The sequence below is a fragment of the Sparus aurata genome, chromosome 9 (genome assembly GCF_900880675.1).
Source record: "Sparus aurata chromosome 9, fSpaAur1.1, whole genome shotgun sequence".
Lineage (NCBI taxonomy): Eukaryota > Metazoa > Chordata > Actinopteri > Spariformes > Sparidae > Sparus > Sparus aurata.
Genome location: NC_044195.1, coordinates 8,997,495 through 9,021,499, shown reverse-complemented (window position 1 = coordinate 9,021,499; position 24,005 = coordinate 8,997,495). Strand labels below are relative to the sequence as shown.

General features: G+C 41.0%; 2 protein-coding genes across 2 annotated transcripts; both read right to left on the bottom strand.

Moving 5' to 3' along the window:
- Positions 1–609: 609 nt before the first annotated feature.
- On the bottom strand, positions 610–3,758 carry hsd3b1 (hydroxy-delta-5-steroid dehydrogenase, 3 beta- and steroid delta-isomerase 1). The gene is made up of 3 exons (XM_030427396.1): positions 3,368–3,758; positions 2,690–2,854; positions 610–2,392 (listed from the first exon to the last, which is right to left on the bottom strand). The coding sequence occupies exons 1-3, from the start codon at positions 3,516–3,518 to the stop codon at positions 1,584–1,586; spliced, it is 1,125 nt and encodes a 374-aa protein (XP_030283256.1). The 5' UTR covers positions 3,519–3,758; the 3' UTR covers positions 610–1,583.
- A 1,716-nt stretch (positions 3,759–5,474) lies between these two features.
- Positions 5,475–23,874, bottom strand: LOC115588777 (kelch-like protein 9). Its single transcript, XM_030429554.1, has 11 exons — positions 23,730–23,874; positions 21,182–21,238; positions 19,815–19,960; positions 18,484–18,650; positions 17,975–18,107; positions 16,110–16,306; positions 15,739–15,814; positions 14,946–15,503; positions 14,075–14,254; positions 13,222–13,335; positions 5,475–8,315 (listed from the first exon to the last, which is right to left on the bottom strand). The coding sequence occupies exons 2-11, from the start codon at positions 21,184–21,186 to the stop codon at positions 7,819–7,821; spliced, it is 2,073 nt and encodes a 690-aa protein (XP_030285414.1). The 5' UTR covers positions 21,187–21,238; positions 23,730–23,874; the 3' UTR covers positions 5,475–7,818.
- Positions 23,875–24,005: the final 131 nt, after the last annotated feature.

Below are 24,005 nucleotides of genomic sequence, written 5' to 3'. Positions count from 1 at the left end.
TGGTGTGTGGTTGCCCACAGTTGTTTGTATGTTTGCAAAGTGTGTAATAGAAAGTGAGGAGAGCTAACCCTGTTGTCTCTGAGAAAATCAATTATCTGCATCAATGTTCCACCATTACATAAACAATGCCCTTTGTAAATATGCAGGAAAATACTCAGCGGAATTTCTTTGATTTAATCCCTATATTCAATCTTTAATCAGTTTATCGTATTTAATAATCATTGTGTGTGTGTTTTTTTTAAGTGGTTGTGTAATTAGCTACAGTTATGAATACACAGTAGGTTTCACTTGTTCTTGTTTCTTGTTTCTAGTTTTAAAGTAATTACACAAAAAGTGTCATTCATTTCAAGGAAACTGGGTCAGGAGTAAATTTTGCAGTTGGCAGTCATTCTCTGTAATCACACAGGGATTTAGAGCTTAATGACCAGAATATTTAAATCGAAGCTGAACACGATAAAACCCATTTTACTTTATTTTTATGAATAATGTTAATTATTTAGATCTACTATAAAATAAGTCTGCACACTTCATACATAATGTGGAAGGTGAATAAATACATAAACTAGGTTTAAAAGTTATAAGGTTAAAAATGTACAATCAGTGGGGATGTTTTTTTCACGTTAAACTTTAATAGCACTCAAAACATATGGCAGTACAGTACAGGAACAACAGGACATACTGAACATGAGTCATGAGTCGAAGCAACAAGATCTAAAGTTTTGTCGTTAAGCTTTCAGTGTGTATGGCCCTCCTCTACCTGCCTCTACCACTTACTCTACTGTCTACCTTTAATCGTCTCTTCGGAAGTTGAGGTAACTATCTGAGTGCTTTGGAAACAAGGAGTGAATTCAACTTATCTGAAGTTTAAAGGTCCAGTGTGAAGGATTTAGTAGCATCTCTAGCAGTTGGTTGCAACCAACTGAACACCCCTCGTCAAACCCTCCCATACGGTGGCCGCTAATAACCTGAAATGCTCTACATCCAGTGTTTGGTTTGCTTTTTCTGGGCTACTGGGGAATCATGATTGTGCAACAGGGAAGTCAGTGGAAAAGGACCGGCTCCATCTGTTAATGAACAACAATCATTCTGAGGTATCCAAAAAGCAAATATTATTTGTTTCAAGAGATTATACATTAATGAAAATATAATTACGGATATTATGTTCCATTTCTGCCACTGAATCAACCTAAATCATACACACTTGACCTTTAATCCCAGGAGAGTAGGTGTGAATTTGGAGACTTATAGTGGTTATATCAGACAAACAAACACGAAGAAATGCTAAACATTTCCAGATTATCTGAAAGGTGCCATAACAATACAAAAAAAACCCAAAACCAATAGTGCGTTTAAAGAAACATCAACAGTGATGACCACCATGTTTTTGAATGACTCTTGAGTTCCTCACATTTACATTCATTGAACTTTTGTTTTTATTGTTTGTGCCACCAGGACAATGGTGTTAGTCATGCATAAAAACAGACAGGTCACAAACAGACAAACTGATAACTTTTTAACATTATTAACTTACTGTATATTCATCTATTATTCGACGAGTGATAGCACTGACAATTCTTCATCGATTATTTAGCTCTTATTCTTTCTCTTTCCATTGGCAACTGTGAAGCGAGCCATTCAATGGTGCGTTTGCGTGCTTCCTCCCAGGTGTGTATGGGGACATAACCCAGGTCCCGCTTCGCCTTCTGATAGTTGAAGCTGAAAGGCGTGTTCAACATGGTGAGAAGCTGGCGGTTCAGCGGCGGGACGACGCGTACGAAAGGTCGGATCATCATGCAGAGAACCTCCATTAAGAAGCAGACGACGTAGAAGAGGCCGAGAGGCACTGGGAGCTTCTCTTGAATGCTGAAGCCGAGAGGTGACATCACGACGTGGTTAAAGTCTGAATAACTCACATGTGGTGTGTCATCAGAGACGTAATAGAACCTTCCTCCAACGACATTTCTTTTTTGTGGATCTTTGAGGCTGCGGGCTGCTTGGAGGTGGGCCGCAGCCACGTTTCCCACGTAGACAGGATTCACCAGGGCGTCAGGTAGAGACATACGATAGAGAACGTCCTTGTTTCGTATCCCGTCACACATGTGGCCCAGGAGGAAGCGGCAGCCCTCCCCATAAATATACATAGGTCTGAGGGCGCAGGTGGCCAGTCGACCTCCATTGTGGAGCACCTCGTGGTGCGCCTGCAGGGTCCTCTGCTCTGCCTCCCGTTTGGTCTTGCTGTAGTTAAACTTCAGAGCACAGTCGTAAACTGTGTCCTCGTTGCCGTTAACTATAGGCTCACCCTGGGAGTTTGGTCCCAACACCTCTATGGTGCTGGTGTAGATGAAGGACACCACGTTCTCTTGAATACACGCCTCCAGAAGCAGCTGAGTTCCTGCAAAGCAAGGACACTTATCATAGTTCATAAAATAACTAAGAACATCTGAATCACTTTCTATCTACCTTGTCTCATAGAAGCACTCTAAGCATCAATAGAGAAGATAGAAGGTTGCAAGAATGTAACAAATAAGAGTTTAGTAGTGCCCCCTTAATGCAGTTTATTTAGGGCCACCATGATCAGCCCAGAATAAGTAAAGAAGTCGATTAATTAAAGTAATTCCTCAGTCATATCTATGGACAAAGAATGCAGCTGCCCAGCAGAGGATCCACTGGATTAAAGCGGCTGCCTTACCTTTGACATTGACCCTGTATATCTCACTGGGCTCCACTGAATCATTAACGTCAATGATGGATGCGATGTGGAAGACGGTTGACGCACCTCGACAGGTTTTTTTCAGGAAGTCTGCGTCTCTGATGTCCCCCTCGAATATACTCAACTTTGTGTCCCCTCTACAGTCTGACACACAGAACATCCAGAATAAACTCCCATCCATTAACACGATACATGGCTCGCTTATCATATGTTTTCTTTTGCCTTTTTCTCCTCAGATAGTTTTATTACTGCAGTCACATCTGTAAAGCAGCCAGAAATAATACAGAACACTGTGCACTGCACACTTCGTATGGGGTTAACGTTGATATCATGGGTTGTTTTAAAAAATACTCTGAGATTTCAACATTTATTTCAGCCTCAAGTCTTTTATTTAGTTGGGAGAACGACAAGAACTCCAATAATCAATCATTTCAATGTTATAAGTCTGTAATTACTGCCTGATCTGTCTTGGACAATCCCGCAAAACTTTGCTCCCTGTATTCAGTTAAGTCTATATAGAATAAAACAAGTGACACTACTGGCATCACAATGTGTTCCCGTGATATCAGTGTTCTACAGCCTCATAATATTCAGAGTAAATACTAGAGAGAGAGAGAGAGAAAAGATTTGATTAATTTGTAAGAAGACAGATTTTACCCTCCAGAGTGTCTAAAAGTTTGGGTGGCACGTGTTTGTCCATCAGGCGAATCTCAGCCACGTTCTCCTCCTCCAGCAGCAGCCTCACCAGCCTCTTCCCCAGGAATCCACAGGCTCCCGTCACCACGCACACATCACCCCTCAGAGACATCACAGGTTAATTCTGTCTCGGTATGAGAACAAAAAAAGTCCTGAAAACCTCTCTTGAAACGAGGCCTTTGAAGAGCCCTTTGAGAGAAAAAGCTGCAAGCTGAAATAAAAGAGCACAGCTTTTGTCCGTGGATGTTTTGCTTCTGTCTACAGGAGAGCGACGGCACCTTCTGCCCTCCCAGCCTCAGCACATCCACCTTTTGTAAAGCCAAATCTGAACTTGGAAAAAAAACAAATGATCTGCCCCAAGGCAGCGTGAAAAAAAGAGGACGGGCTTCGCTACATTGGGAGAATGTGATGCATTCTTGGATTAGACTAAGTGGGGCAGGGCAATTTTTTACATGTCAGGGCTGGTTCTCATATTTAATTTAACTAGAAAAAGCAGATTGTTGCAGGGGAAAGGCCAACAAAGCATGTGATACACAGCCTCATTCTGAAGACATATTCACCAAGATGAAATGGTACAACTGATACAGGACTCAGTGTGAAACTACTCAGACTATTACTCATACTGCTTACACTTTCTCCCAATTGGTATCTTACATAAGTTAATCTACTCAAGTACTGGCAGCAAAATACCAAAGTTGTAAAAGTACTAATGATGCCACATGGCTCAACAGAGTGTTATATTTATCATATTAGTGTATATATAATTGTAGTCTTTGATGCGTACATGTTAGCAGCAAAAATAAACTGATTGTATGTTTGATGTGTTTAAAGTCTTGACACAGAAGATATTGTACATTTTACTCCACTATTCATTTATCGTCTAGTTCTAGTTAGTAGGTCAAGATTTTATACATGCAATGATTAGTTTATTCATTTTTTCTTTGTTAGAGATATTTTATGAAATCCTTGGCAGATAAAGATAATGAGTAAGAAACAGGGGATTAATGAATCCATTATGATGCATTATACAGCTGAAACCACCCAGCAGTGTATCAGGGAGTTGAATACAGAACACTCAGTTGTAACAGTTCTTTTCTCTGTGGTGTTCTTATTTTTATTTATATGGAAGATGCGAGTATTTATCCGACCACTGCTGATCAGCTCAGGGAGGTGTAGTTGTTGGATTTTTCATTTGACATCCCCGGAGAATTGTTTTAGCTCTTGCGAGTTGCTTTAGTTTGAGACTGGTTCTGTTCCAGTCGGCTGCTATTCAACACTTTTCTTTCTTTTGGAAGCACATCGTCTCTGTTTTCAACCTGAACACAGTGGAGTGTCTCTTCTCTCTTGAACAAAACTCCGCATTATGTAACACTGCTAGTTCCCCTTTTTGTATATTTTAAACTTTTATCTTCAAAGTGCTCCACAACAGCGGCAGAGGGAACAGGAGATCTTTGCTTTGAAGTGCATGTTCGTTTTTACATCTTTAGTGCCCTTTTTACTGCTCTGTTTAGAAATTCAGAGGAACAGTTTTATAGGGTCCCTTCAAAGGGAAAGATGAGTAGATTAGATTTGGACTCTTGTATATTCATTATGCCAAGTGCTTTCGACTCCAGACGAAGGTACATGGCTAGATCAGTTAAGGAAAACAAGATCTGACATGTCAAGGTTTCACCCCTCTGCCAGATGGCCAAATCAAAGATTGATCAGTTAATGATACGGTGGCTCATGATGGAAAGCCTGAGTGTGGCATGGTTTTGCAGCTGTAGATCAACACTGTTTTAGTGTTTTCAATACCATGTTATCCATCACAAGGCCTACTCCTGTATTGTGGCCATCTGCTCCTAAGCATTTGTCGTCCTTGGTGGAGTGGTTGATATCACTGCTGTCTCAATGTCTGCTGTCTTATCTAGGGGTGAAGGATGAAGCCTCAAGGGTAGCTTCCAAAGATTTACCAAAAAATGTGTGTGTGTGTGTGTGTGTGTGTGTGTGTGTGTGTGTATTTGTGTTATAACACTTGTGCGTCAATAGGATGGAACATCTCTGACAGTCAATAATGTGAGTCTTTGTGTAACACAGAGATCATAATCAGCATTTTATTTTCAACTCAAAACACTGAATATCAATATAAATATACAAAATCCAACATTTATTTTTCCTGTGAAGGTAACTTACGGAGCTTGTGTTATATGTGTTATAATAACAAGGTACAGAAATGAAATCCTTTATGGGGGGCATCAAAGGGGCTGTTAGTCTAAAAAGCACAGGATGTTTTGCTTTATATTCACAGGTTATGCAATCAGTATAGATAATTTAATGGTACCTTTCAACTATGTCGCAAGAGCCTTCTCAGAACACAGCAAACAAGTAAACTGCTTTGACATTCTCTTTTTGAGGGGAATTCCACAAATTCTGTCTTATAATTGGCTATTTCACTCAGCTTTATTTGGGAAATGTGACTGTGTTAATTACAAATGGAGAATCATTTTGAAGTCCTAAACGATAATTAAATAAAAAGTTGCAAACAGTGTTAAATGGGCTCTTTTTATCGCCAGATGGCAACCATTCGACACAAATAACTCTTTAGACTCAAGTCTATTAAGGGGCGACAGCACCATGAAAATATATAAATTATGATGATTGTCAGGAAATGGTTACTTTCTGTTGCCAGTAGGTGGCGCAATGCGTATAACTTCAAATAGTTATGATGTAGTAGTCCTCAGGCTGGTCCTTTGCGAAAAGAGTGAAGTTTTGGGAAGATTAAACCATGTACAGTCGAAAACTCACAATATTCACCACAAACCATTTTCTGTTTTAATTTGAAGTGGATCTCTTCAAGCCGCAACGAGGATTACATCAAGATAAAAAAACACGAAATTTCCTTTTTGCCACTAGGTTGGTCATAGGCCCTATGACTTTACATGACTTTTGTTATGTAAATGTATTCAGGATGAGTCTCTCATCATAAATCTGAAGTTTGGGGTAAACTGGACCATGTAGAGTTGAGTGAACTTCCTGTTTCAGGGCGGATCATTAGAATCTTCATCACAAAGGTGTTAAGATTACCCTGAGAACAGGTTCTTATGAATTATTATCCAAAGAAATCCATTTTAATTAAAAAGGTTAAATACACAAAACTCATAATTTTTTTACACTTGATTTTCATAATGAAACTGAGAGATCAGTTTGCTCCTCTCAGCTTGTGCGTCATCATAGCACACAGTTTGGTGACAATGTTTTTGACCTATTCATGAGATCAATAGTGAGAAATGACTGGATCAATTCACACTGCTTAATTGAATGTTTTTCAGGCCAAGAACCCCTTAGGTGATTGAGACAGAGCAAAGATCCCCTAATACCTTTTGTATAGAATTCTGGTCCCATGAATAAGCACGTTGGCAGCGGTTGTATAATGTTGGCTATTGTTAGGTGTGTTAGCCTCGACCTCTGCAATTTCTCCAGTGGTTTGAGAGGTGGAGGGGATGTCAGAGTCTCGCATGAGTAACTTAATGAACCACAGTGGCTCACAGGAATTTCCACAAACTTGGGATATTTACTCAGATGACTTGCCAATATGTTATGGTTTGGTTCGGTCACACACATGACTGCACAGGGAATCAAGGAAAGACTGGAATCAGTGTTGTGTTGCTGAGTTATGACTCATGATATTACATCTACAAGGCCAAATTTCACAGTCTGTTCATCCTTTTTTAAGTGAAGGTCACTACTGTGCTGCTGGCTGTTTTTTTTGACCACAATGACTGTTGACTCCCTACACTGTACTGGCTGGACGGAAGCTATCTTGCTGCATGGCCATACAAACAAAGCAGCAGGCCACAATTCATATGGCTTTTGTATAGACATAAATAGAAGCTAGCTAGGTTCCCTAAACAACAGTTCAGTGTGAACCAATAAGCTCACATTACAGCTGTGCACATTTGCGGTCACTTTAACTCGCTCGGAACTTCATATAGTGGTCTTTTGGCCTATGGATAACACTCAAGGCTACAGCCTGAAATCTATTTGCCTCAGAAATCAATCTGATTGAGCTCTGATCTGTGAAGAAGCAAAACTCAATACCCAATGAATAGATTTCCAGCACTGCTAAAAGGGAGGGTGGGTTTGACCTTTAAATAGCGACATATTGAGTGAGACAACATGAGCAGCAGAGCAGGAGGCATGCTGCATGGCTTACAATAAATGTAATGACAGGAAGTGACATAAAGTGTTTGACAGAAAGGTGCAGAATTTTTAAATTGTTGAATGCTATTGTTAACTAGTTAGCCATGCTTGCACCTGCAGCTTGTGTTTGCCACCCACGCTACTTCCTGTTTTGCCCTCTTCAGCAAATTTCTTCTTGCGAGTTCTGGTCTGATAGAGGCAGAGGCTGGAAACCCCCTGTTTGTGGTACTTGATCAGTTCTTCGCTGTGGGCAGCGGACAATCCTGAATCTGTGCCTCATCCACTGATCCCTCCGGCAGATGAACTGTCATTGTACAGGCACGGATCCCCCCCAGAGGCTCCAACACATTGAACACCCTGTCCCACACGTCCCGCTCTGGATCATACCGCTGCACAATGTCAACCATGCACCTGCTGTTCCAGGAGTACCCTCCCACCACGTAGATCTGCCCGTTAAACACCGTCACACCAACATCACTCTGGCCCCGGGGCATTGCCGCCACCATTGTCCACTGGTCTGTCTCTGGGCTGTAGTATTCGCAGCCCAGGACGTCGTCGTAGTCGCTGCTGCCTCGGAAATGATTCCCGCCCATGACGTAGAGTTTGTCTCCTACGGTGCACATGCAGTGCAGGCCGCGGAGCTCCATCATGTCGGCTCGTCGATTCCACGTGTCAGCGACAGGATCGTAACACCAAAGCTCCTTCTGGAATGTGTCACGGGTGATGCCTCCTGTGTGACAAAAGATAAACAAACTCATTTTACAGTGTGTTCAAAACGTCCCTCCTCAAAAGATCTTGCAGGTACTTAAGTGTGTTTTATTTAAATTGGTAAATATTGGATAGGGGAACATTTTTAACACTTAAACATTCCTGGGGAAATAATCTGGTAGATGTAATTTTAGGTCTGCAGCTATTTGTCCATTTGACTGTGTTGACAGATAAGATAAGCAAAAATTTAAAATGGTCTTTATTTTTTTAAAAAAATAATGTAGGAAATTACAGGTATTTGTTCAATGACTCAGTTAATGATTTATTTTTTTAAATGTGAAACTAAAGACAAATACTCAAGCTACAACAATCATATGGTTAACTGGTGAAAAGTGGACAAAAAAGGGTTATGTCTATATATGTCTAATAAATGAGTTGTTATTTATTTTAGCATCAGAGTATATAAGTTGTTCTTAATGTGGGGACAAAGCAGGTCTGCTTGATTCAAGGTTGTCTTGGTCACTTTGGGTACAATGCATGACTCTGTTCTAATGTGGAACAGGTACTTTCCTTTGACCAGATACAAAAGCAGATGTGGGCAACGCACCTGCTTTCACCCTCTGAAGACAATGCCATCTATGGATCATCTTCAAATGAGGTCTTTCTTTTTTTGTGGTCACTTTTTACTTACAAACTTATTTTGTAGCTTTATTTCTTAACCCTCTGTTCTCTAAAACACCATCTGATATCAAAATAGGTCTTATCATTCCTCGGTAAAGCTCAAGGTTGTTATTGTCCTTACTGCAAAGAGGAACAGGAAGAAGCAGTAAAAGGTATAACTGTTCACACTGAAGTCACTAATACGTGCTATATGTTGTTTTACACTTATGATGTTGGGTGTGAAAAAGATAAAGGATTAGTAAAGGTTTGATTTGGCTCAGAAGTATTCTCTCCAAATGACATACAGTGAAATATACTACATGTTCTGATATGGAAGATCTTGTTCTTTCAACATTATTGTAAAAGTTATAATTATAGAAACCAAGCATGAAACTTTAAACACCCAGTATTCCCTGAAAAATGCCCTTCAATGGGCGTAAACAAACCGCTAAGGCCATCCTCAATATAAAAAAAATTCAAGATACAGTTCAAATGATAAGTCTCTGGCTTCGGGAATCCTCTTTCAACAGACAATACACCATATGGAGTCATATGACACATATGACTCCATATGGTGTATTGTCTGACACAGCCCTGCCGAGATGAGCTGACAACAATGCAGGGATTTCCTTGACTGAGAGGATCACACAGTGGTTTAATGTCTATAGCAAACAAAAACAGACTGTGTCTCTTTTATACTGCTGATCCGTTTCCAAAGCCTACAAAAGGTTTTGCACTAACTTCCTTCCATCTAGGCAGGCCTTGTCACAAGGACACGGTAGGCAGAAATGAATTTTGGAACAAGGTGTACAGCAAAATGTATTATTCCTAATTAACAGACTACAACATGCAAAAGCACATGTTCTTGTCTGGTCACTTAACCACTTACTTCTACAATAAAGGTGTTTTGCATTCTTGTGTTTAAAGCATTTCAGTCAGGACTTAGCTCTTAACCAAGTGTGAGCAATGAACTATTGATTTATACTGAACATTATTTTAAATCACATCTATTACCTACCACACACGGTGCAACCTCTCCGAAAGCATGTAAACTAACTGTAACATGAAATGCTTCTTCATCAATGATAGTGGCATTGTAGAAATGATCAATTTCTTCTCCAGACTACGGGTGACTGAATCAAAGAACTCCTTATGCAACATTTTCTTTGAATCAAATGACCCAGTTGTGCAATAAGCTGCTTTTCATGTGTGCACAAGATAAAACTAATACTCTCTCAGGTGCTCAGGGGCTCTACAGTTTGCAGAATTGGTGTCCCATTTTTTTTTTTCAATATTCAAAAACAATTATCCAACATGGTCATTTTTTGGGCAGATGTAGCTCAGCCTGTTGGGACTTGACTTGGGGACCAGTCAGAGTGTGAGCTGGTGGCTGGAGAGGTGCCAGTTCACCTCCTGGGTGGCAAGGCGCACTTGTGCAACGTACCGAACCCCTCACTGCCCGGGGCACTGGATTACAGGGCAGCCGCCTTACTCTGAAATCTCTCCATATACTCAAATGCAAAGGTAAACGTCCTGTTTACATGTGTTTGACTTGTGTGTCTGTGAAAAAGTTGAATTCACCTAAAATTAATACATTATCTTGTTGTTTTATAAGTGTAAAGCAGGTGAAAATATTATTTTTCCACCAAAGTTCTGCTTCTGGCAGCAGACTTTAGTCACCTTTATGTGACTGTTTTGGTTATTCTGATTGACAAAATGGAAATAATGTTGCCTCATGTAAAAAAAAAACCCAAAAAAACGAGCAGCAGCTTCCAGTAGGGGCTTTCACAAATTAACTTTATGCATGAGTATACTGTAGCTGAACATTTAACAACCCACTGAGAGCCACGTCTATTTCTCAGAAGCAGACCAAACCAGGCCAGATCACAAGATACTGTATTTCCCACTAGGAGAGCTCATGTTGAGCTGTTTCTGCTGTTGGTGTAAGCATGCCGTACAGACATAACACTTTGATAAGCTCAGGGCTCCCTGGTTTGTTTATGAATCTTTCTCTCAAGAAGAGCAGAGTATCATGTATATGCCTACATAGAGATGTAGAAACGATAAATTCTATATCAATTGTCCTGTAACTTTTAACCATTGACTACCTTTTTTTTTATTAAATTATACTATGTGTTATACAATTAGTATGTGATTTAAATACAAGGTGTTGTGGCAAAGCACAGTATGTGTTGTATTGTCTTAGTAATAATTACGACACCCCCACAGCTTCTGAAAGCCGTGGGCTTTATGGCACTGTGAGCCACTTTAACCACAGGTCTTTGCATTTCCTGTTTCTCCGTCCTACAAGTGAAACTAGCGTTTCCGCGCTTAACCTGAGTTTCCTGTCCAAGGTTGCCGAGAAACCTGACTGAGAGCAGGCTCACATCAGCTCAACAGAATCTGCTGCTAAACAGGAAGTGGTTTCAAATAGGTCAGCCAAGCAAGCAAGTCAATAATTCATCGCATCAAAATGAAACATTTCACACACTTTTAGACAATCGCCTCAGAAAACAGTTTTAGCTGTGAATGAAGACACACAAGGTGCCCTTATTTCCACTGTCAACAACCCAATGCTGGAATCAGTCAAACTGTTCTCTTTCCTTATCATTTTGATGATGTTCTGTGGAATTTTAAATTATTTTTATTTTTCAATTTTTCATTTTTTTTTTTACCTCTAGTAGTGCTTAAGTTAAGTTATTCTATGACTGGTTCCCAGTTGTGTTTGTCTTGCGCAAATGCACAAGGACCCAAATGCAAAAAACACATGCAGTGACGCTATGCATGTTCCTGCCAATGGTTTCACACTATCCCAGGAAAGAAATGTACTTTTCCTCATAAACGTAACCTTACAGAGAGGAACCAGAGTCTCTGGTGAGTGCTGAATTTGTGGTGTGACTTTGCTCGCTAATGTTAGTTTACAGATAATTTTCAGTATACTGTAGTAATCTGGCTGTTTGGGGTGAATAAACACTGTAAGTAGCCCCAATACAAACCAGTCATCACTTAGCTTGCGGTGAAATACTCATGAAATACCAATGTTCATAGATGAGGAAATGTTTTAAGTTTGACCCAAAAAGTGGCGAGAGGTGCACCTTGAGTAAACTTGTGTATTTCTCTGGTTTGAACATTGTTGGAACTATTGGGATAATGTAAGTACACAGCACAACAACAAAGATCTAGTAGTTGTTAGAGCTTGTAATGCAGAATTCATACAAATGATATGTTTAAAAGGACCTTTTTCGGTGACAGGACCTGTGTTGATTGTGTAAAGGATGACTTTCCTCTCTGTCAGTACCAGTGGGAGACATTGCATGATGCTGTCAGACAGCTGTAACAAAATTGAGGAAGTCCGCTTAAATGCTCAAAGAATGTCATCAGCACTGGAGACCGTGTGAGAAAGTCACGCTCCCTTGCCTGAGAACAGTCTGTGTTGCTTTCTTTTTACCACAAGGGCTAGCTTTCTGTCACACTAACCCTGACAATGATCTCCCCCTTACCACAGAATTCTTGCTAAACCTGACCACAACTTAACCAGAGAGGTAGCAGAACAAATGGTCGCATGAGTCAGTTTTTAATACAGTCATAGTGGTATTTTAGCAACTCACTGACAGAAGGGTTATTTTATCAATATCCACTCACTATCATACATTTAAAGGGCGTTTCAATTGGTTTAATGTTCTCAGCAAATGTTTAATGTGTGTTTCCCTGGATCAGAAATTTCTAACCTACAGTTTTGTGCTCAGCACTGGAGCCCCCCATGGCTTTGTGCTCAGCCCCCTCCGGTTCACACTGTACACCCATGACTGCACTCCCTGACATCAGGAGAAGTCTACTGAAGAGTATGTAGACGACACCACCATTACTGGCCACATTACAAACAATGATGGAAGGAGGTTTTTTGTTTCTCTTGTGTTGCATGACTGGACTTCAACTCAGTTCCATGTTGCAACCCTGGTGTTTTAAAATGACAAATCAACGAACCTGTAACCGTTATAGCCTACTGATTTATGTTAAATTCATGGGCAAGCCACTTCCATTGATAAGTCTCTTGAATTTTACTATTCAAACCGATTTGAAGTGCCCATCTGTTTTCATTTATTTGGTACAGTTTGAACTGCAAGAATAGCCCTTACAAATCTCTAACAGTGTCAGTTGTGGGAAAATAGGATGAGCCCACATGGTTCATACACGACAAAAAATTGGGTTTGGTCTTAAAACACTTGTAGGCAGTAAAAATGAACACTGACTGTGTTGAACAGTGTTACCTGAAATGTACATGAGGTTCCCGTGAACAGTTCCAGCATGTCCATAGTGAGGCTCCACCATATTGGCCACAAAGGTCCATTCGTTTTTCTTCAGGTTGTAGCATTCCACCGTGTCTGATCAAAGTGATATTTGGGGTAAGAATGCATCAATACAAAAGACTCACATATATTTGTTTTGTGACCAGCATAAAACCAGTAGCAGCATTAACAGCAGTAATAGCTGAAGTAAGGAACAGTGATAGTAGCAGCAGTGGGGGGAACAGAAATACTTGTTTCAGAACCGATAATCTGAAAAAATATCTATATGCTAATGTTAGAGTGGCTATAATCATATGTGAAAAAAAAAAAAATCAAATGACAATTTAAAAACAATGTGAGGAACAGAAAATAACACCTGAAAGTGGGCAAACACCACTTCAAATGAATGATAATGTTGTTCAGTAACAGTTTGTTATAGCTCCTGTTTGTAAGATGGTAAAACTGACGCTTTGGGTTTCCCAACTCGTCAGATACTGACGCTTTAGGATTGTAGGTCGGGTCGGCCACCATCTGAAAGCGTCAGTATCTGACGAGTTGGGAAACCCAAAGCGTCAGTTTTACCATCTTGCAAACAGGAGCTTTAACTGGTTAGCCTTGTCAATTAAAAAGCTGATAATATGTCAGTGCTGCATTTATAGATTGTTTCCACTGCTCCCAAGTGGTCAAAAAGATAAATAGTTGCAAGTTAAACGGATTTGAACAGCAAGTTTTCATTAACTGCATCAATACATTTAAACATGTCGAAAATGAATGGTCAATTGATCAGCTGACAGTCGTAAGTAAAGAAAAGCAACAAGGATTAGAAGCAGCTCACCGATCTCTCCTGAGGCATTCCTTCCTCCGACTGCAAACAGTTTCCCCTTCAGAGCACTCAGGTGGAAGAAAGTCCTCTTCTCGTTGAGGGAAGCAATCTGAAGCCACTTGTCGAATCGTGGGTCATAGCGGTAGGCGCTGTCTATGGCCGTCTTACCCTTGGTGTCATATGTACTTTGGCCTGAGAAGTCAACAAGAATGAAAATAAGAGTGGTAAATACAATGGAGGATACATTATAACCTGTGATTCAATCTTATTTTTTTTAAAATTCATGCATTCATTCATGCTTCTCAGTCTTGATGATGCATTATGTAACATGACTTCAAGTACAAGTAATTAAAGCTCCAATTTATAAGACAGCTACGCTAAGACTTAGTTGGCCACAACACAAAAAAATCCATATTTGAGTTAGGAATTAGACCCAACAGTCAACTATCCAACAAACTGAAGCTTATAACTCAACTTACGAATTTGAAATTATTTAAAACTTTTTTGTTGATTTGTCAAGAGCCAAAGTTTCTTCTTCAAAAAGCAAACCATGGCTTGGCTCGGGGTTATGTTTCCGTGGGCTAGGATTTTTAGCTTTGGGAAAAAGCATCTGTTAGGCCTGGCATCTATATTTTTTGATCTATTGTACATGTGTTTGTCCCTAATTAAATGCCAATGTTATAAGTCCAGGGTGTAGGATTTGGAGTCATCTAGTGATGAGGTTGCAGATTGCGACCAACAAAATATGCCTCGCCTCACCCTACACTGCGGTGGCGATGCAACATGTTGGAGAACGTTCCCTCTGCAGATATAGATAGAAATAATAGACAGCTTGATTTGAATATCGTCCTGAGTGTAGAGAGTGATGTGTATGTGCTCTGACCTCCAACAATGAAGAGAAAGCCGCCCAGAAGAGCCACACCATGCTGGTAACGCGGCACCTCCATTGGCTTCAGGGCCCTCCAGTGGCCGCTCTTTTCGTCATACAGCCTCAGCTCACGGCTCACCACCAGCTGCTGTCGCATCACACCGCCCAGAGCCAGAATGTGGGTGGAGTCTGACCGTATTTGTGTTCTCTCAGTTTGCAGAGCTGGCTGCATGAAGGGCATCATCTGGTAGTTACTGGCCTCTAGCAGGAGGTTCACGCAGGCCGTGTCGGAGCGCATCATGGAGTCTCCCCCCTCTTCATCATCCTGGGAGATCTGAATGAGCTCGCCAGGGTTCATGAGTGGGAAGCGAATGTGACGCATCAAGTTGTAGACAGAGGAGTGGCGATTGGGGTGGTCATGGTCCAGCCATCCTCGCGCGATGTTGTAGAGCTCCATCTCAGAGAAACCCTCCAGGGAGTTGCTGGAGAGAGCGTTGGCCATGGTGGTTTCAGAGAGCTGGAGGTAACGGTCACACTCCACCAGGGCTGAGAGGTTCTGGCTCACAAACTCACCTAGGTCACAACAAAGAGGATCAACACTGATTATCATGGTCTACACTGATCTTGAGTTTTTCATATTATATGTTTTAGCAGACAAATAAATAATGGAGTAATGGATGGATATAGACCAGTTTTAAGGGTTTTCTGACAATCAAACTCTACCTTTCAACTCATCTACGTGTTTATACAGATTGAATAAAGCTGTATTCTTGTCACTGTGCTCTTAGATCATTTTCGTAACAGTCACCTATATTTTGCTGAACGTCCTCCAGAAGTAAGTCTATGGCGATACGCTCCACCTCCACACAGTTATCAATTGTGATCTGCATCGAAGAAAAACAAAGGGAATACATTCAGTTAATTAACAAATATCTGCGCCCCTCTTCATTGCTTTCCCTATTTTGCAGCCCCAGGCGTTAATCATCACATACGTAGGTCACTCAAAAATGTATTCTGGCCAGTATAATTGGGGGCATTGAAGGACAGTGAAGCACTCAGAGGGATCTGGCAGCTTAATGAGTTAGACCTCCAGCGTAACTGAATATAAAAACCTTTCAATAATGAATTTCTGCAACATCACCGTTGAGTGACATCACACTGAAAACAGAAGCCTCTCACCTCACTGCTCAGGAGCTGGTTACAGAACCTCAGGACAGGCATGACCTGCAAGAAGTTGGCGGCCTCCAGTGTATCCTGGAGATTACCCATGTCCAGGCTGACTTTGGATGTGTAAATGAAGTCTATGATGTTCTTTAAACCCAACTTAGTGACCCCATGCAGCTTGATCTCTCTCATCTCCTGCTCCCTCATGCCTCCTGCACAAGGAGAAACGAGCACAAAGACAAGGTCAATGAATGATTCTGCCTCGTTACAGAGGATTTGCATGGTGCAGGCATGACGTCAGAGTGCACAGTCAGCAAGACACAGACACAGCTGACACAGTAAATCCTGGCTCTTACACAGTGTGAGGATAGTAATAGTAATGCAGTTAATGATGGTGTCGAATGCAAAAGTTGTAAATGCAGAAGCTAGAGCGTGAACAAGTCCTTCCTCTTTCCTTTTACTATTTTAGATTGTTAATCTAAAAATGGAAATATGACTGCTGGTATTAATCATCTCAGCAAAGCTAGTGGTGTAGCTGTAGCGATCGCAGTGTGAGCTGGGAATGTCAGGTCATTACGAGGCTACACAATCACACACACAGTGTCTCACTACTTGAAGTGATTGTGGGGGTCTTCTGATGTGGGGTTGTATGAGGTGTTTATCTGCATTACCTGCAGTAGACAGGCGGAGCATTGTACTGCTGAAAAAGACTGACGGCAAGACATATTTTAGCCAGCTAAAAGAAGGCTCACCTAAAATATATAGGGATGAGTACCTCATTACAACCCAACACATCAAAGGACCACAACTATCAGCTAAAGGTCTGGAAATAACATGTAAGCTTGCTAATGATGGCCTGAGAAGCTAAATCTGAGATGTTCTAAAATTGCTACAAAACAGAGGACAAATCAGGACAAATAAATTGCCACTTCTTATCATTTCCCCCTCTAATATATTTCCTCACTTGCTGCTTGCCGTACTTTGGGGCCTATTCTGCCTCCCATTGGCTTACCCAGATATTAATCCCAAACAATCCGATTGGATTTAAAAAAAGAAATCACTTATTTGCTCGTGAGCTAATTTATACCATGAGCTAATGGGATTTACGGGGTAGATGCTAGTTTTTGAGACTGTGTGGGTCATTCCTTCACAACACACTTACAGTTCTTTTGTTCTTTTTTTTTAAGATGTCACGGAAGAAGCAGAAAGACCTGCTTTCATTCTGGGCAGCGAGGGGTCAGCCACCCCCTGCCAAATAACTTGCCAGGAGTCAGAGGAGTCAGAGGAAACAGTGCAAGAGACTTTGAATTTGATAAGGATTGACACAGTGGAGGGGGCTGAGACTCCAGGGGACACAGAGGATGAGAGAGCAGAGGAGACAGATGATGACACAGCAGAGGAAAAAGTGGAGAAGACAGTAGAAACAGGGAAAAAGTGGAGGGCTGTTAGGGGAGCAGCCACCTACAGTGGCACTTTAAAAAGTCAACCAAATCACCACAGTCACCACCAGCTCTTATTTATGGTGTTTGTGTGTGTGCAGACAGGAGAAATAATGACTGAATCAAACTGAAAAATGACATCACAGCAGTCACTTAATGTACAATAAGTGTATGAACATTCTTAATTTACTGATAATATTTTGTACTTGTTCACTGGGATATTTAGAGTAAAGACAGAGAGGGGGAGATCACCATGAGGCCAACAGGGCGGGGAGAGCAGCTGACATGGAGGTGAGTGAGAACATGAGCAAATATTGATCACAACAGTCTAACCCTGATGTCAATTTCAAATAAGACATTACTCTAAAGTTTGGTAAACTTGGCAGCCCTGCTAACGTCCCACACTGTCTGCTTATACCCTAATAAAACAGAGGAACCCACCAGTAAACATTGCCTTGAAATAGTCGCTGGATGACGCCATGATGACTCTGTGGACTGGGAAAGTTTCCTTGCTGTCCCCAGGAACCAAGATGACATCACAGAGAGTCGCATCTGCCCGGAAAGTATCAAAGCCCTGCGGGATGTATAAAATGTTAAGAGACCACTTTGGGGACTGGTGGCCTTTACTACAGTCTTCTCTGCCTCTTTACTGTGTTGATGGTGTTGGATTTGGTGGAGTGCAGATGTAAGTGAAATTATATTTAATGAAAGAATTAAAATCCCCTTGAAGACAGGAGTGATTATGCTCTAAGCATAATGTAGTTCTTGTGTTTAGAAAAAAGAAAAATGACCACTGTTAATTCAACTGTGGTGCAACTGATGAAGCAAGTGGTACCAATTGGGGAAATTGGGTATTTTAAACATGTAGAACGACTTTCTTAAAAGTTGTTTGTTTTCATATTTGTGGATAACCCAGAGCCACTCAGTTAGTTAATAAACCACAGATATACCTGCAACACAGCTGTTCCATGTTCACCGCTACAGAACACCTTAGACAGCGGCCGAGGGGGGAGTTTGGGCTTTGTGGCCTTGTCTGGACGCTTAGGTGGCATTTCCATGGGGAGAGGAGCTGGAACCGGAGCCAGGGCCGGAGAGGCAGCTTGTGGAGGTCTGTCATCTATAAGATTCAAATAAAGAACAGATATTTAGAAATGAGGAACGTCTTGATCAGTACATTGAACTGCTCAGCCACTAAAACTGTTATGAGTGTTTGTTTAATGATCTTCCTGATGCCTTTAGAACGACCAGCCTGCTATTCTACTCTTGTAACCCCAGACCAACTCACGTATGGGACGTACAGAAGTATTTGTATCAAAATGTAAAAGTATCAAAATTAAAAGTACTCATAAATTGCCCCAGTCAAAATATTACTCGATCATGATTGATGTAGTAATTTTGTAAGTAGTACTTTAATGTTGTAGCTGGCCGACGCAGGGCTAATTTATCTACTTCCTATGTAATCTTTGATAATGCATCATATTTCATAAACTGATGATGTGAAATTTTTATCTGAAAATTAACCACCAACTGTTGTGTCAGATAAATTCTGAAATTTACTGATGTAGAGAAACAAAGTAGAATAAGATGGAAATACTTATAAGTAAATAAGTATCTCAAAATTGTTCTTCAAGGAAAAGTTCACACAAAATGAATAACCAGTCTCTATCTCCTGCCTCCCACGCAGGTGAAGTTCTGTAGTCCACTAAACATTTCTGGAGCGTCACAGCAAAACAGCATTGCAGCATTGAAGTAGCTGGGGACTTGTTTTAAAACTTAAAAGAAGCCCTTTTCAAGCTGGAATTCCAGCATAGCTACAAAAATGTGTTAGCGAGCACCCCGCGTGAAGTCAAAGGTGTAAATGTCTTTTCAGATCAGTTCGGGATCTCTGGGCTTTCCGGAGTCTTGGATTACACCGGAGCCATTTTTGTTTCTGTTGTTTCTCTGTTTTAAAACGAGTCCCCAGCTACTTCAGTAGATTGGGAGAATGCTGCAGCACTGTTTCGCTTTGAAGCTCCAGAGATGTTTTGTTGACTACAGTACATCACTTCACTTTTCATTGCTATGGGGGTGGGCAGAACAACATTTTCGGTTTAACCTACCTTTAAGTATGGTTCACAAACACATGTACTTGGTTACTTGCACACTTTCTGTTGTCTTACATATTGTAGTTGTCTTCGTCTGGATAGATGCCTTCAAGCTAATGCAGCTTCTGTTCTTTCTCGTATCAGACGGGATCAATTATAACATTATAAATCTACCTGGTGCCAGAGAGGACACACACCTTGTTGAACAGGCCTGTCAGGTGGAGGAGCAGGGGGTCTTTCTGGCTGGGCTGGCGGTCTCGGAGGATCTCTGTTCTGATGCCTGCCGCTCAGGCGTGACAGTCTGCGACTCAGCCTCCCCGGCCCGCTGTCATCTCCACTTCCCCTACAGAGGATGAGGTGCAGGTCATTTCAGAGGCAGCTTTTTTCCCCCATCCTTCACCACAGTCTCATTTTGTGACTTAAGTGGAGTGCATCCAACACATTGTTTTTATTTGAAAGTTTCACACACTGTTTTTGCAGTTGGTCACGTCTATGAAGTTGATTGCATGTAGGCTACCACTTCCTCCAGTTTCATTTTAGCAGACCATGACTCATTACAGGGCCTAGAGCTGCACTTTTACCTTCTCTACAGAAGGCTTCCGAAAGTCCTTCTGTATTGCTTGTCCTGCGACCTGAAAAGGAGGAACCAGTGAACTAACCCCCTCTTGAAACTATTTCCTGCCAAGCTACTCAGTTACAGTAAGTTCAGCCAAATCAGACGTTAAAGAAAATACTCACAGAAATAAATAAAAAGTAAATGTAAGTATACATTGCTTGAAATAGTGAAAGACTGTAATTGTACACTGATCCTACAGAAAACGTTCACAATTTTTTAATTTTTTTAATGGAAAATTGACTTGATTAGCACCAAACTTGACCTATAGCCAACCAACATAATTTAACACATGATTGGAACCTGCTGTCACTCTTGAAATGATTGATAGGTCTTGACAGATACACAGCACCTCTCTGTGTCCACACTCAATTTGGACTTTCAGCAGTTAATGATTCACTGTACATCCTGTAGAATTCTAAGTATGCAGGAAGTCAAATAATTAAAGATGTAGGTGAAACTGTGTGACACAACAAGTTCACGTTATATGCTTATAAGCTGACTGTGACTTAAGGAGGTAGAGGGGATGGTGGTCGCGCGATTTCAAGACAACGAGACTGGCAAATGACCGACTGCTGCATCGAGTCACACACCAGTGTGTATCTGTGAGGACACCTGGGGATTGTTTGTGGTGAAAAAAATCCAGCGTTATTTCAGGAGATCTGCAAACATTTCCAGCTGTGTCTCAGGCATCTTCGTGGTGTCCAAAAAAGGTCTTGTAAGCCGAAACCATGCTGTTTTCCTCACGCTCACCTAGTGCTTTTTGCGCCTGACCCTAAGCCGGCCGTAAGCGCACCGTTGTGAAAATAGAAAATTCAACCTGAACAGCCGTAAAGTTGCAGCATAAAGAAACATTCTGTTCTGTGGCAGAAACATACCTAGCTAACATCTATTGAGGTAATTGGGTTCATAATTCCCATTATATACTGACGCCTCAAAAAGCTATCTTACCCCATTTCATTGGCCTCTTGTTGGGGTTGTGGACTTCTGTTACGCTGATGAGACCTCCTGTGTGGAGACAAAAGAGGAGCTTCAGTGGACACACTGACACAGACCTGTACAGTCAGCTGTTCTGACCTCAGAAGAAGTCATCTACAGGAAGTTTTCAGACCTATGTATAAGTATAATCAGAAGTTCACTTATGTGCCCCCATGTTAATTTAAAAATATCACTTCGGTAAAAATGACTCATTATTGATCCAACCCAACACCCACCGCACCCAGCAGACCACAGGGCAGCTTCTCTCCTCGGGCTGCTGGAGACTTCTTAACTCATTCTGCGCATTCCATTACATAAATAAGTTTTATTTTTTTCATTACTTGTCCTCCTACCTTGTGTGCTTTCAGGTACTATTCAACTGTCATTGGAAAAGAATAGCACCTGCATTTCTCCATTATTACCCTCAGCCGCTGGGCACACTCCACTGAGCACAATGCTGGCAGTACTCAGTTCCAGTTACTATTGTTCCAAGAGTCTGCTTCAACTTTTTAAATTCAAAGAATGAAACTTGATCATTTATGAATTTCATTTATACATGAATAAGAATAGACTCATATGTTGGATAAATATGAACATGTTTAATCTTTTTCCACACCATCCTCATTAATTCTGGTTTTAAGAGTGGCCTTTAGAGACTACACACTACATTTCCTTATACAAACTTGTCCTAAAATTCTATTGCATCTTGCATCTTGCATTGCACTTAACAATCAAGACAGAATTGTCTCTAAAAAAAATCCTCTAGACAAAGTCATTCACAATGCTGTCACGTTCTCCTTTTCACACCATGTTTGATGTGGCCCGGCTCGTTGGCAGCATCAACTGTCTGACTAAAGGTCATTCGTGTCTTACAATATGCATAGATCACATAATCTGGACGGTGACAATTCTATGAATATTTATCTAGTAGGTTTGCTGACAGTAAAACATTCACTTTCAACATCCTCCATGTCGCAGTCTGAATCTCCAGGTAGCATGTTTATCACCAGATAAAATCAGCCGTGCCAGAGGCTTCACTGGTATGATCTTTTTTTTAAGCACATGCAGCACCAGAAATATTATCATATACTAATCCCTTGTAGTAATGTAGAGCAAACACCTGACATGTATCTTCCAGTAGTGATTTGATTTCATGAGCATTGAAACCAGACACGTTTAACATTATTAAACCCAATTCTTCTGTAGAATTTGACAGAAATAATAACAATCTTTCTGTGCTACACAATTGTGAACAATATCTCACTTACCACATTGTGGGTGTATGTTGTCACTTTCTGTTGCTCTATAGCTGCACTGTGTTATCTTTGTTTATAGGACCCACAGTCATTTCATTTCTGTGATCATAATTGTAATGTGCGTGTGGTCTGAGAGACTTATTTGTTTCATTGCAGCTGTTTTTACAGCACTCAGAGAATCATTTACTACAGAATACTTTATCTGAGAGCACAATGTGATGGTTAAATTTGTGAATGACTGTCTCCACTTTGATGACAGTGGAATTTGAAGAACAAAAATGGTCTTTGTTGATGTTTTACTTCTTTTACTTTGTAATCTCTGACTTACTCATCTTCCCCTCTCTCCATAGTGGATCAAGGACCACTTAAAACCCCCAAACCACTTAATGTTGCATCTTTGCATTGTGTCATACTATATAGCTTTCTCAAAATCACTGGGCGATTTATTAATAATCCAAAAAGTGTGTAAAGTCAGTCCGCCTTACATCACTTCTCACATGAGACAAAGCTGACGATGACGACCCTCAAGCTCTCCTTCAGCCGACAGGTGTAGTGAAGACACACAGTCGCTCGGTGTCACACAAAACAGAATTAAAATGGATTAATAAAGTGCAACTTGGTGCCTCTGCTTTACTGAACCACAGAGGAAGAAGTTGTTCTCATTTATCTGGCAGCTTTAGACTCATTTCATATCCTTCCTGTCGAAGCAAAACACGTTTCTCCAGATGTGCTGATTTTGAATGTTTGCTGTGATACGTAAGCAAGATAAACTTTAAAATTAGCTTGAAAATGTCACAAAGCTGAAAACAGGCCGTGTTCTGACAACATGAAAGTTGACCTTTTTAGAGTTACGTGGCTCTCACAGGACAGCCACGCTACACACATTCAAATGATCTTATAATGCGTCGATGTAGATTGAACTGACCACAAGTATATAGCAGTTAAGAACAGCTAACCTTAAATGTAAGCAGCAGTAAAATGACACATTAACATTAATGCAGCAGTAATATTAATGCACAAACCTCAGATGTGAAAGGAAAACACTGACAGGTAACATTTTACTACACAATGAGTACTTATACTGATAATAAATCCAACAGGTTGACTTTTACTTGTTCTTCAGTATTTTCATGGTGTGTCATTTGTAATTTTACTTTATTAAAGCATCTGAATACTTCATCCACCACTGGCAGAACCAGAGCCATATGAACACACATGTATGGATTTGTGGTACTTTATTGTCACGACACCTATTAGGGACATACCTGGAAGAAATCCTCCTCAGCAGACTGGACCCGAGGCTTCCCTCCAGCCTGTTCGTCTAACCAACCAGAACCGGTTGGATCCTCCGAGCAGAAAATGTCTGCTGCACTGCGCCGTCTGGTTGGAGAGTCGAGGCATCTGGGTGAGCACTACCGTTTCTTTGCCTTAACCGAGACCTCAGTCACTTCCTGTGCTACTTCTCTTTCTCACTGTTTGCGCCTTTTCTGCATCTCGACACTTCCCACCCCAAAGTATCACAGTTGTGATGCCGTTAGAGA

Bases quoted from the DNA above. Each gene is read 5' to 3' on its own strand.
- hsd3b1 (XM_030427396.1), bottom strand. From the start codon at position 3,518: ATGTCTCTGAGGGGTGATGTGTGCGTGGTGACGGGAGCCTGTGGATTC. The intron at 2,855-3,367 runs GTAAAATCTGTC...TCTGTGTGTCAG, and splicing joins ACTTTTAGACACTCTGGAGG to ACTGTAGAGGGGACACAAAG. The intron at 2,393-2,689 runs GTAAGGCAGCCG...CTTGCTTTGCAG, and splicing joins ATACAGGGTCAATGTCAAAG to GAACTCAGCTGCTTCTGGAG.
- LOC115588777 (XM_030429554.1), bottom strand. The intron at 16,307-17,974 runs GTGGGTTCCTCT...CTCCTTGTGCAG, and splicing joins TTTCAAGGCAATGTTTACTG to GAGGCATGAGGGAGCAGGAG. The intron at 15,504-15,738 runs GTGACTGTTACG...GTTGTGACCTAG, and splicing joins GGACGTTCAGCAAAATATAG to GTGAGTTTGTGAGCCAGAAC.